Consider the following 13235-nt stretch of genomic DNA (forward strand, 5'->3'; position numbering starts at 1 on the left):
GTTGTATAACTAGTCGGCTTTTTGAAATTAATATTGCTGATTATATTTTTCAAATATGTTAGGTTTGAAATTAATTAATAGACTAATAAAGAAATATTTATATTTTAATAAACTATGATATACAAAATGTTTTTAATAATATTTAATTATTGTCATTCCATCAAGTGATTTCGAGGTTAAGAAGACTTGTTCTCATTGGGCATGACATAGTGTCATATGGTCGCCGCTTAAGAAGGGTGTGCACAACAAAAAAACAACACGCCAAAGGGGCAGCAGAAGCGTTGTCGGCGCATGAACATGCATCCAGTTTCATGTTTAAATGCGTGCGTGAAGGTTGGATTATTTCGAGAGTGCAAAAGGAGCCCTAGTCCCCAAAACGAAACGAAACGAAACAAGCCACTAAGCGCAGAAGAAGTGGGTCAAAATTATTTGAGAACTAAACAAAACAACGCACCGCACCAGCCAGCAAACATGACCGTTGTTCAAATCACAACACACACACGCACACGTTCAAAATAGAGAGGAGAAGAGGAACGAACGCCGCCGAGTTTTTAACAACATTGATCAAAAAAAGTATGTTTATAATTTTAACAAAAAGCGAAAAGAAAAGTGCATAATATTATTGGTAATGGGGCGAGTTTTGATTGCATTTCTTGCGCCGCATAAGTGAAAATAAATAGAAGATAAAACAAGCACACACATACAAGCGTATGTATGCATGTATTAATGTTAAATGTGTCCATGTATGTGAACAATACATACACATACACGCAAAAGTACGGGAGGGAGAAAAGAGTGATAGAGTGAGAGAGCGAGCGAGCGCGAGAGTGAAAGAGAGGGACCATGATACAATAACACAAGGTAGTCTCGTCGGAAAAGCTGTCCACTATCTATCACATGCATAAGTGCGAGTGAAACGACTGCGCCTAGTGAGTGCGAAAGAATCGACAGTAGAGCTTTGTGATTAACCCTTCAATGGCGCATAGGGTTTAATTGTTCCACTATATTAAAAAGAGTTGAAATGTTTTTATAATTTAATTATTTACAGTTTAGAAGTTGACAGTAATCGTTGTTTTTATTTTTGATTACTAATTTTTTTGTTCAGGTTCTTAATTCTATCATAAAGTTCATATATATATATAATATAATTGCAATCTGACATTTTTGTCTTGCACAAGGGTTAACATTTAGGGAAAAAATCGTCCGCGCACAACCTTTCGCTTCAACAAGCACGAGCGCACTGACGATAGTGGACAGAAACCGATCGAAAAAAGCACACGACGAGACTACCTTGTATTATTGTATCATGAGAGGGACGGTGAGTGAACGAGCGGCAGTGAGAGCAACGGAAAGAAGCACGGCAAAAAACGAAAGAGCGACAAGCACGAGCAACATTTTGGAGCGCGCGCGCACGCAAACACCAAAATCAAAAACTGACTGTGTGAGATACATTTGGTTTTATTTTATTTTTTTTTGTTTAGCTACCATAGATGATGAGCAAGCGCAGCAATAACAAGAACAGCAATAACAACAACAACAACAACACAACACTAGCGCAGCAGCGACAAAAACAACAGAGCAAGAAGCAACACTCATACACAACACACACATACAAACATACTGCACACACTCACACACACATTTACAGAAACGAGGAGGCATGATTATTATGTTGTGTTTTTAGTCGAATGTATCTTTTAGTCGGGAAAAGGAATACACGAATGTCGGAGTCGCAACGGGCCACAAACGAATTACGCATGAAGAGATCTCTCCTCGGTCTTGCCTTCTTGGTACACAACACAAGAATCTCGCATTTTCGAAACGCACCAAATAAATAAAACATAAAAATAATAAAGAAAAACAGCCAAAACGAAAATCATCATCAACTCAACTCGTAAATCAATAAATTTTGTATTCACAAAAATAATCAAACAATACGAGAAGAACAAACAACTAAAACTAAATTCGTAAAATCCATGAATGAATATGTATGTGTGTGATTGTGTATATTTACAAGAAACTATATAAACTTTAAAAGATAAACAATAAAAAAAAATACAAGCAAGAACGGAATCGACAACGATATTTTCAGCAAAAGCCAACGCCACTTTAAACATCATTTCATTGAAAGTGTGCAGTTGCGAGCGGCTTGCATGAGGCTGCTAAAAAAGGTGTGTAATCATCATCATCTCTCTGTATGTAATCATCATCAACGACGTCGTCAACAGGCAATTCATTAACCAAAAAAAAAAAAAATTAAAACACTCTGATTAACCCAAGTTTAACAACAATATTATTGATTGTGCGACAAATGGCGAGATTTTGCAATTATATCGAGATTTCATTGTACCGTTGATGCGCCTGTTTGTATGTATCGCATATCGTATACACTCACACACGCACAGACACGGATACGCTCACGCACGCACACAATGACAACGATACCCCACATAGAAACTTGTATAAATACAACCCTCATCCCTTGCCGCTTTTGCGTTGTTGCTTTGCACGTACTCCACACACACACACACACGCGGCCACTTTCACAATCTGTGTGTGTGTGTGAGTGTGTATACAAATGCAAAAAGGACTTTAACTTCTTGGTACGTGTTTTGTTGTTGTTGTTGTTCATGTTTTGAGACAGACTGTTTCAATGGAAATGTTCAAGGGTGACAAGGGTAGTTTCTCTGCTCGTTCGCTTGCTCGGTGTCTACACGGCCCAAAATCTAGATTCGAGAAGTGCATCATCCTTGGTGGGGCGTTGCATGATGTGTGCCTGTGTGTGTACACACGTACATGTGTATTTTCTGCTGCCGGCTGAGAAAGAGAGTCAAAGAGATACGCAAGAATGATATGCTTAGAAACTTCCCTTAAAAGCATTATTTACGTTTTGAAAATTGGATTACAATTAGCAGATAATTATCTAGTCTACCCCAGAAATAAAACACTAAAACACAAATAGTACACAAAGCATAATTTTAGTTCTAATTAGTTCTATTCTATTCAAAAGTCAAATGAGAAAAATGACAAAAACAAGTTTCTAACCTTTTTCTTTAAGTGTAGACTAGCGTTTTTTGAAATCTACTGTCTGCCTTTTGTTGTTATTGTTGTTGCTGTCGACGTAGTCATTGTTATCCTTGTTGTTGTTGTTGTTATTGTTGTGAGAGGGGATGAAAGTCGGTCGGGCGTTTTGGGCGTATGTCGTGCTCCATCTTGAAGATGGCAACCAAACAACAACCAGTTTTTTTTTTGTTACACGGAAACAGCTAGAACTTGACGCATCGAGCGGTTGGGGACATTATGGGGGTGGTTTTGAACGTGTTATCTAGCCATGTCCTATAAATAGTGAATTTTCGAAAATACGCATTTCACTTTTGTGGGTCACACTCGTCGCTGCCCCGAAAAAGAAAGAAGAAAGCAGAAAGGTACAGCCGCCAAAGAGACGGATTTTAGGTAATACGAATACTACGACGTTTCTGAATAATATTTATCGATAAATTGCGCGCCCAAAACGCCGCCATTTTCTTTAGAAAACTAAACGGAATTGTGGCAACAATGGCAAGAAAAACACTGTCATAAATTTAAATCCTTAGCTCTGGCGTGCCAAATTCCAAGATTTCTTGCGAGGTTATTCCAACAAAAGAATTACAAATAAGAAGAGGGAGAAGGAGAAGGAGATAGAAATAGAAATATGGAATAGAAAATTCTGACCTGCCAAGACATCTGCTAGGTATCCGGATTCAAATTCGGGTCGCTTGCTTTTTTGCTTAAGGGATCTTAGTAATAACAATGGCGCATCGTCGAATTTCCCAAAGCCATTTTCTTTGCCTACCTACGTTGCATGCAGCTGCACTCATACACTCAAATACATACGCACACACTGACACACTCGAGTCCTTTTGCTGCACTTTGAGACGACGCCATGAGCAATTTGGACTACTTAATGCACAGCAGTGAGTCTGGGCGATTTAGTTAGCTTCTCACTCGGCATCTGTCAACTTCGTCGTCAAACAAACAACGAAAAACGAAAAAAGAAAAGAAAATCGCGCACGTTCCGTTCCCGGTTAAACGGCATCCCCCCCTCGTCAACACATATCCGACTGCAATTTGACGCGTTCCAAACGCAGTTAGAAATACGCATAATAATAATATCATAACGTCGAACGTGCCCCCAAAGAGCAATCCTAGTGTCTTTACATTTTGTTGCATTATTGAGTCATCAATTGAACTGAAACTGAAGTGAAATTATCGTTAACGCATTTTGCAGCTTGAAAGTGTCTCATTGACTGCCAAAGGCAACAACGCCGCAAACGAAGTTGCTGCAACAAACGTGATCTCAACAATCTTCTTATGATGGAACTCTTGTCAAACAATTCGGTTCCGCAACAAATGGCCAGCAGCAATGCGCCCAGCGCCTCCAATGTTGCAGCGGTGAATGCTGCATCCAATGTGGTCGGTGTCGGTGTCGGTGCCAATGGCAGCGTCAACGTTGGCGTCATCAATGGTGGCGGCAGCGGCGGTGGCAGCGGCAGTGGCAGCATCAGCAGCAATGCCAGCAACTCATCCGAACGCCTGCTCGCCGGCATCCTCGAGTCATTTCCCTCCTGGGATCTGAATGTCGGTCTAATGCCCAATGTGGGACAAAATAATGGGTAAGTTGTATGATTTGGGTAGACGACAAGTGCAGCGCACTAATCATGACTGTATTTTACAGCTCGCCGCCACGCACTGATTTCTTTATCAACAATTTCCTGGGCGGTTTGGATACACATGGCGATTTTAGCATTGGCCCCATTGGCAGCGGCTCATCGCGCAATCCCAAAATGTCACCGGAATCGTCAAACAACTCGAGCATCAGTTGCGGCTGGTGTGAGGTTAGCGCCTCGATACGTTGCCTCGAATGCAACGAGTTCATGTGCAACGATTGCCTGCGCGAGCATCGCAACAGTCCGCTATCCTCGAACCATTCAATTGTCTCACTGCCCACGCCCATTGGCGCCTCACCCACCGGCGGCAGCTCGGCCAACGCACACACGCCACCGAGCAGCAATTTCATCTGTGACATACACAACGAGATGCTGCGCTATGTGTGCGACTATTGCCGCAAACTCGTCTGCCAATTCTGCACACTGCACGAACACAAGGAGCACAGCTATGCGTCCATACAGAACTTCATGGTTGGCTCCAAGGAGAAGCTTGAGGGTGCCATCGAGAGCAGTCAGGTGGGCACACGTTGCATCAAGAGCAGCATTGACAAGGCTTTGGCCTTCATTCGGCTCATCGAGCGCAACTGCAGCGAACTCAGTGACAACATACGCAAAGCCTTCCGACAGTTCATCATTGCCATCGAGGATCGCGAACGCTTTTTACTCGACTTCGTGGAAAAGCTGCGTCAGCGTCGTCTTGCCATACTGCACGATCAAATGGCCGGCTTGAAGTCAGCACTTGCAGGTCTCTCGGAGACCTCGGATATGCTCAGCAAGGTGGCGGACAATGCCTGTAGCATGGATCAAATTGAGATTGCCATGAAACTGACAAATGGCCAGCGACAGATGGAACAATTTGCGGGCATCTATAAGGATCTGCAGCCCAAGCAGGAGGTATTTGCCTTTGCGCCACCCGACTACAGTCTGCTGCAGGATATTCGCAATCAAGGCGGCGTGATTTTGGTCGATGACAAGAACATGCCCATTGTGTCCAGCAGCAATGGTATTGTGGCCAACAATGTGGTCACCGCACCCACAGCAGCCACCGCCATCGACATGGGCTTCACCATGCCCAGCATGGCCAGCACGGGACCTTTGACAGTCGCCTCCACAACTGTGCGACGTCCGCTGCTGCGCGACAACAGCTTCCGCATCCCATCGCCCATCATGCAGCCGCGTGGTGGCAGCGCCTGTGGCATGTCGAGTGCTGCACTCGACTGGGAGTTGAACGGATTGCGTAGCTCACCGGGTTTGCACTTCAGTGCGCCACGCACCACTCAAGCCATTCCCGGTTGCATGGATCTGGTCAAGGTGCGCAATTCCAATTCGCTGTCGCTGTCGTTTGCTACCGAGGGTCATGAGGATGGCCAGGTGAGCCGCCCCTGGGGCCTGTGCGTCGATAAGATGGGACATGTGCTTGTTTCGGATAGACGCAACAATCGTGTGCAGGTCTTCAATCCGGATGGATCGCTCAAGTTCAAATTCGGTCGCAAGGGTGTTGGCAATGGCGAGTTTGATTTGCCCGCTGGCATTTGCGTTGATGTCGACAATCGCATCATTGTCGTGGACAAGGATAATCATCGTGTGCAGATCTTCACAGCCAGTGGCGTCTTTCTCCTCAAATTCGGCAGCTATGGCAAGGAGTATGGACAGTTCCAATATCCCTGGGATGTGGCTGTCAATTCGCGTCGTCAGATTGTTGTCACCGATTCGCGCAATCATCGCATACAGCAATTCGATTCCGAGGGACGCTTCATACGCCAGATTGTGTTCGACAACCATGGCCAGACGAAGGGCATTGCATCGCCACGAGGCGTCTGCTATACACCGACGGGCAACATCATTGTATCCGACTTTGACAACCACTGCTTGTATCTGATTGATCCCGATATCAATGATGTAAGTTTGACTTTTTGATTTGCTCTAGAAAACTTTCGACTAACTAATGTTTGTTTAATTCCATGCAGATTCTGTCTGTCAAGGGCCATGAGGGATCTGGTTTCCATGAGTTCAATCGCCCCTCGGGTCTGTGCTGCGATGACGAGGGCCGCATTATAGTCGCCGATTCAAAGAATCAACGCATACTCGTCTTTAATCAGAATCTCGACTTTATGTGGGATGTAAGTGCTCAACACTTTCCAAACTCTCTCCTAAATAGCTAACTTAAATTTGATTTTATTTGCAGATCGAAGTACGTCCATCCATCAATCCGCTAATGCCGCCAACGTTGGATGAAAAGGATCGCACTTGCGATGTGGCATTGATGCCGGATGGACGCATCGTATTCCTCATAGAGCTGTCGCCGGACTCCAAAGAAGGGTCTAACCCTTATAAGCGGTTTGTGCATGTATTCTAAATTAGTTTATAAAGCAAAACAAACACAAAAAACAAAACACAAAAGGCCAGATCAAAGAGACAGACGAAGATGACGACGACGTTTTTTTAGACCATTTACAAGCGCTAAAATGTTTAGCATAAAAAAATGAATCCAAAACAAAAAACAAAAACAGAAACGAAACAAAACAAAAGCAAAAGAAACAAAAAAAAAAAACAAAATACGGCATTAAAATTAGTGAAAATTTTTAGCATAAGTGCTACAACGATTACCTCGATAATGCTTAAGAGTTATTAAACACGGTTACGATTTGGTAATTTACATAAATTATACATACATACGATATGTATATAGATGCATAGATATACATGTATTTAGCGAATATACAAGATGCAACAAGCAACCAACCAACCAACTAGAGAACTTAACAAAAAACAAAACAAAAAGTAAACAAAAGCAAAATACCAACAACAGACAACGCGTTCAGTAGATTTTTAGGCTAGAGATCCTAGAAAAAAAAAAGAAAAGGAAATGAGGAAAAACTAGAGAAAAAAAAACAAAACAAAACACTTTATATACAAGAAAACGAAAAAAGAAAAAAGGGAAGGAAACAAAACAGACACACACACACACACACAAAGTATGTACTAGATGAAAATATTATTACCTGTTAGTTAGACTGAGAGCAGTTTGCTAGCTAAAAGTTGAAAGTGGTAGGAGAGCTACTAGAAAAAACGATATATAGAGAGAGAGACAGAGGAGAACCACTAAGTTTTGTTTTATTTGTTCTTTTTTCCTTTTGTATAATTGTTGGATTGTTTTGGATTCGATTTCCATTTTTGACGAGTTACTCAATTAGAGTTTATTTTTTTTTAACTATAGTTACATATACGTATATAGATATATATATTTTCCAATTTTAATTGTGGTAATGTCAAAGTTGATATAGATATATTTTTTTTTAGTATTGTTTATTATGACTAATTTCTTATAATTGAGACTGAGAAAGTGAGTATGAAACTTTGTAAAAGGTATAAATGGTATAATTAATTAATTAATTAATGAAAACACAAAAGAAAACAAAACAAAACAAAAATGATGATGGTAATTATAAATGAAACCCGCTGACTTTTGGTTGAACTCTTTAACGAAGACTGATTAACTAAACGGCAATTGTGGAGCCAACTGAAACACCATATATGGTGAGGCCAAAAAAAAAATTGCAATGACATTGATAAACGTAACGTAACGTAACTTAAAATAACATAGTTTAACATAAACACAACATACATATGTACTATATACTCTATATGTTATTATATAAAGAATATATGCATAACTCAGCGCCACATAAAACAAACAGTCACAAGAACAATTCACAAATCGCAATTCACATCAAATTATCATAATATGGGCATAGCTTAAACCGAGTTTAACTGACATATACATACATACATACATATACATACATACATAATACATACGTTGCATCACATGAGCAAGAAACAATTGATTTCTTTACATTTTGTATTATATTAATTATTATTGTATGATTATGAATTGTATTATTAATTAATTACGTACAGGTACACAGCAAATTATTAGCAAAAAGTAAAAGTAAAAACAAAAAGAAAAAGAAAAACAAAACGTTATCATAATTTTTGACTCGAATGTGTTCATTAGCATTTAGTAGAGAGAGAGCTGAATAAATTCTCGAGCGTCGCGAAACATATGAAAAATCCAGAGCAATATGCGCGTATTGAATACATATTTAGGTGACATGTTCCTCGCAAACTAAACAAAAGTAAAAGCAAAATAATTAGAACAAGAACGAAGAAAAGAATTAAAATACATACTTACTACAATACATACAATATACTTACTTACATATATTAGCCGAATTAACGTGTAGCGTGCGAGTGCGTGTATCTGCGAGATACTCGCGTATCTACGAGATACACGCACTGCACTGCGAAACTAACGAGATTACCGTAGGACGTAGAACGTAGATGCGAAAAGCGCATACATACGTAGAGATACACACACACACATACATAAATGTTGCAATGCGTTTGAAATGCGCCTAAAATATCGAAATACATTTTAATTTAGTGTATTTTAGCCAAAACTTATTGTCTTCATTTGCTTACTCTCAAAACTCTCTTCTGTGTTTGTATCTGTATCTGTAACTGTATTTTTGTATTCGTTTCCCCCCTGCATCAACTTACTACTGACCGATCAAACGAACGTACGAACGAACGAAAGAACAATTGAGTTTGTGAATCTTGACGAGAATTGTGCATTGAGCTAACACTCCTTCCACGTATAAAGCAACACGCATAAAATGCGCAAAAATATGAAACTAAACACAGATTGTATGCAAATTGCTCTACGAGAGTAAATGCAGTAAACATATATACATACATATATATATCTCAATATACATATAGATATATATATAGAAATCTTAATGAATATATACAACAAGTATATACTAAAATGTGTAACTAGAGTTAAATGACAAAAAAGAAAAACTGTATCGTAACGTTTAAGAGAACATTTTACCTTAGCCATATTATATACAACAACTATATTGCATTTTAATATGTGTTTTTGTTTTAAATTCCGTTTCGAATAATTTAGTATTTTATTTTTGACAACTGCCATAAACTCATTTACACACCCAGACACACACACACACACACTCAAACACACACACACACACACACTTATATACCTTAAAGCGCCGTTCATTTTATGTGATTGCTGGTAGCAACCAGATCAAAGCATTTCCTCACATTTTGCGAAACCATACCATAAAAATAATAATAGTAATAGTAATATTAAATATGCATCTACTTATATACACATACAGTACATATATGTACTTATATATATTATATGAGAAACATATGAGAAATGCCATATTTTACTAATATTTCTACATGTGTGAGATTTACTAAATGAAAAACAAAACAAAAAAGCAAATACTAAAATCATTACAAATGAGCGCCGTTTTCTAAAAGCCACAGTTTTGAAATTGTGTAAAAAAAAAAAAAAAAAAACAAATGGTAAACCAAGATTGAGATTTAAGTACTACCGAATGCCATAATTCAAAATAAAAAGCATTTATAAACAACATATATTATATATGTATATCTAAAGATTATTAAAGTATGTTAAACACTAAACAAAAAAACCAACTAAAAGTCATGAATACTGAACAATTTGCCAAAGGCTTAAGAATCAAAAAAAACAAAAATTAAATTAAAATCAATATATAGAATCATGAATATCATATATACACCCACATTCACATTCACCCACACCCACAGCTAGCCTATGCATTAAATAGATAATTAAACATACATACCAAAAAACAAAACAAAACAAAACAAAATAATAATTTCAAGAAGGTATTTTATTTTTCAAATACAACAAATATTCCAAAAAACAAAACTTTGCTAAAAAATACAAAAAAAAAACAAACAAACAAAAGAAAAAATGAATAAGTAAATGCTCATATACAAGTAGCTTATTAACGAACTAAAACGAATCCAAAACTTAAATCAGGTATTCAATTTTTTGTCATACTTATACATACATTTATACATATGTATATATGTGTACTTAGACCTAAGTCAATGAATATATAGATATATATAAAATTACAAATATCTTAAAAAATGTAACAGCAGCTAACAACAAACTAAAAAGAACTCCCAAATGTAAGAAACAACAAAATGTATTTATAAATCAAATTTTTATAAAATGTCGATTAACGATGATTGCAAAACAAACAAACAAACAAAAACAAGAATGAATTCTTATATCAAAATACAATTTTGAATAAATTTTATATATGACAACAGTTTCTCTCAGATTGCAGAGAGAAAGAGAGAGAGAGACCAAGAGGCGGTAATAACAAATATTTGACTAAAGAAATATTTAACTGCAAAACAACATTTAGCATTAGCAATTAAGTTTGTGACAAACTCCCAAAAAAAAAACAAAAAGAAAAACGAATTCGAAAAGAACGCATCAATATTGTATTTAAAATTCACATGTTTCATTCGGCAAACATACATACATACAACATATACATAAACATACGCATGCATACATACTAACATACATATATGTAATAATTATGGAGCAATTGAGTACAAAACGAGTACAAATTTAATTTATAAGCATGATCAGAAAAGAAAATACGCTAAAAGATTAAATAAAAAGAAAAATACCACAAAAAAAATACAAAAAAAACGTAATGGAAAAAGAAGAAAAAAATACTGTAGGCCAGCTACTGGTTTCTCATATTCATAATGAAATGAAAATAGCTATAACGAATACTACATATAGGCATATAGTCTACCTGCGAATTGTATATTTGTATCACTCACACGACGACTCACACAAAATGCTTGATTCATCAAATGGCGATCGAATGTATTTGTATTCATTTAATGCGTGTGCGAATACTACTTAATTAATAGATACGATACCAACATACATATACATATATACATACTTACTTCATACATACATATATGCATACATAAATAGTAATTACTAAATACTACTCTAAATCGAAATTACCAAAAAAACGTTTAAACTAATAAAAAGCAAAAAAAAAGAAAATGTGAACTCTCCTCTATTTGATTTGCTTCGAGAGCTCCAATCATTTTTTCGGCATAACTTTTTAGAAAAACTACGCATACATTCATACATTTGTCACTTAAATAAATAACATATTTACATAGAAAAAAAGCATGTACTAGGTACACAAGTAAATACATACATACACAATATTGCAGCTATTTTGCATAAGTAAAACATAATAAAGCAAAAAAAAATTTAATTAAAAATACGAAAGATGAAAATGCTCTTAGATCAAGGCGACAAATTATAAACAATAACGAGTTGCAGTTAAAAATTGTAATTGTGTAATAGTGAGGAAAAGAAAAAAATACTACAATACTTGAATTGTAATTTTTCTATATACATGCATACATAAATATATATACATATATATGTGAATATATATATGTGAGACAAGAGTAAGAGTATATTTTATACGATAAACAAATTTTATAACATATTTAAATAATAAATTATACACTAATAACACGCATTTGTTTCATTTCGAAAATCAACGATCAAAGAATCAACGCCTGAAGTGATGCTGTGGATTTTTCGATATCTTTAAAATACTGAAATTGGACCTAATTATTTTTGGAGTAGAAAACTAAAAATAGGTCGTTTAACGAAATCCCTAAAAGTATGCCACACATTTTTTACCAACAAGTCTGTACACAATTATTATTTGAAACTGGTCTGTGGTCAATTGTGATAATTATTATTATTTGCGTTTACTTTGAATTCATAGAAATCAGCAAATACTATAAAAAAATAATTTTGAGAAATAAGAACCAGTTAAATAAACAAAAAATCGTTTGTCTACGTAATTGCATGATCATCATTGCTGAAATGTCTGATTGTTGCTTTATATTTGTTTTTTTTTTTAGTATTGCGTGACTTTCGACTAGAACAATTAACGAAAATGTCTAGCTAATGTACGTGAATTAAAGCCTCAGCAGTTTGTTTAAAGCAAAGTCCAGCGGCGGCACATGAAACCAAATTATATATGGAGGTGCCAAGTAATGCATATCTTGTTGCGAGTCATTAGATAAGTTTCAAGCTACAAATCATGGCTCCAGCAGTTGACAATGACATTCGGGCTTACGGGTCTAAGTTTGATCTCCATGGTCAGGGCTTGATCGAAAACTGTGTAATGCGCAATCGAAATATAAGCTGAAGCTCTTTTTTTTCAATAACCGGTTCGCTTGTTTAGAGACAAACAGCTGTTGTAGAAAAAGTAAACAACTGATCTCCAGACGAGCTTCAATCATTGAAGAGGCGGAGAGTCCATTTCGTAGTAACCTTAGCTGATCTCGTATGTGTTTATTTATTATACTATTTTCAACGGTATTCTTTAACTTGAAAATTGCAAAGGTTAAGCAAAAAATTAAAAAGTGTACGGAAGAAGTCTTTTAAAATTTTGAAATAGCTACCGGATAGAGTAAAAACAAGGTGTACTGGTTTATGGCCATAGATTAGAGGTAGGGCACTAAAAGAACTATTATAATATTGACTGTAGGGAAAGGGTATTGACTCTTCGGCATGCCAAGAAG

At 36.9% G+C, this 13235-nt stretch overlaps 1 protein-coding gene across 2 annotated transcripts; it reads left to right on the plus strand.

The window, feature by feature from the left end:
* Window positions 1-293: 293 nt before the first annotated feature.
* On the plus strand, window positions 294-10240 carry LOC132793517 (protein wech). Of its 2 annotated transcripts, XM_060803479.1 has the most exons (6): window positions 294-573; window positions 1482-2171; window positions 4268-4652; window positions 4715-6605; window positions 6674-6826; window positions 6892-10240. In XM_060803479.1, the coding sequence occupies exons 3-6, from the start codon at window positions 4351-4353 to the stop codon at window positions 7060-7062; spliced, it is 2517 nt and encodes an 838-aa protein (XP_060659462.1). In that variant the 5' UTR covers window positions 294-573; window positions 1482-2171; window positions 4268-4350; the 3' UTR covers window positions 7063-10240. The 2 variants fall into 2 exon arrangements, with proteins under 2 accessions (XP_060659462.1, XP_060659461.1); XM_060803478.1 differs by lacking the exon at window positions 1482-2171.
* The last annotated feature ends 2995 nt before the right edge of the window (window positions 10241-13235 follow it).

Source organism: Drosophila nasuta, chromosome 3 (assembly GCF_023558535.2).
Source record: "Drosophila nasuta strain 15112-1781.00 chromosome 3, ASM2355853v1, whole genome shotgun sequence".
NCBI lineage: Eukaryota > Metazoa > Arthropoda > Insecta > Diptera > Drosophilidae > Drosophila > Drosophila nasuta.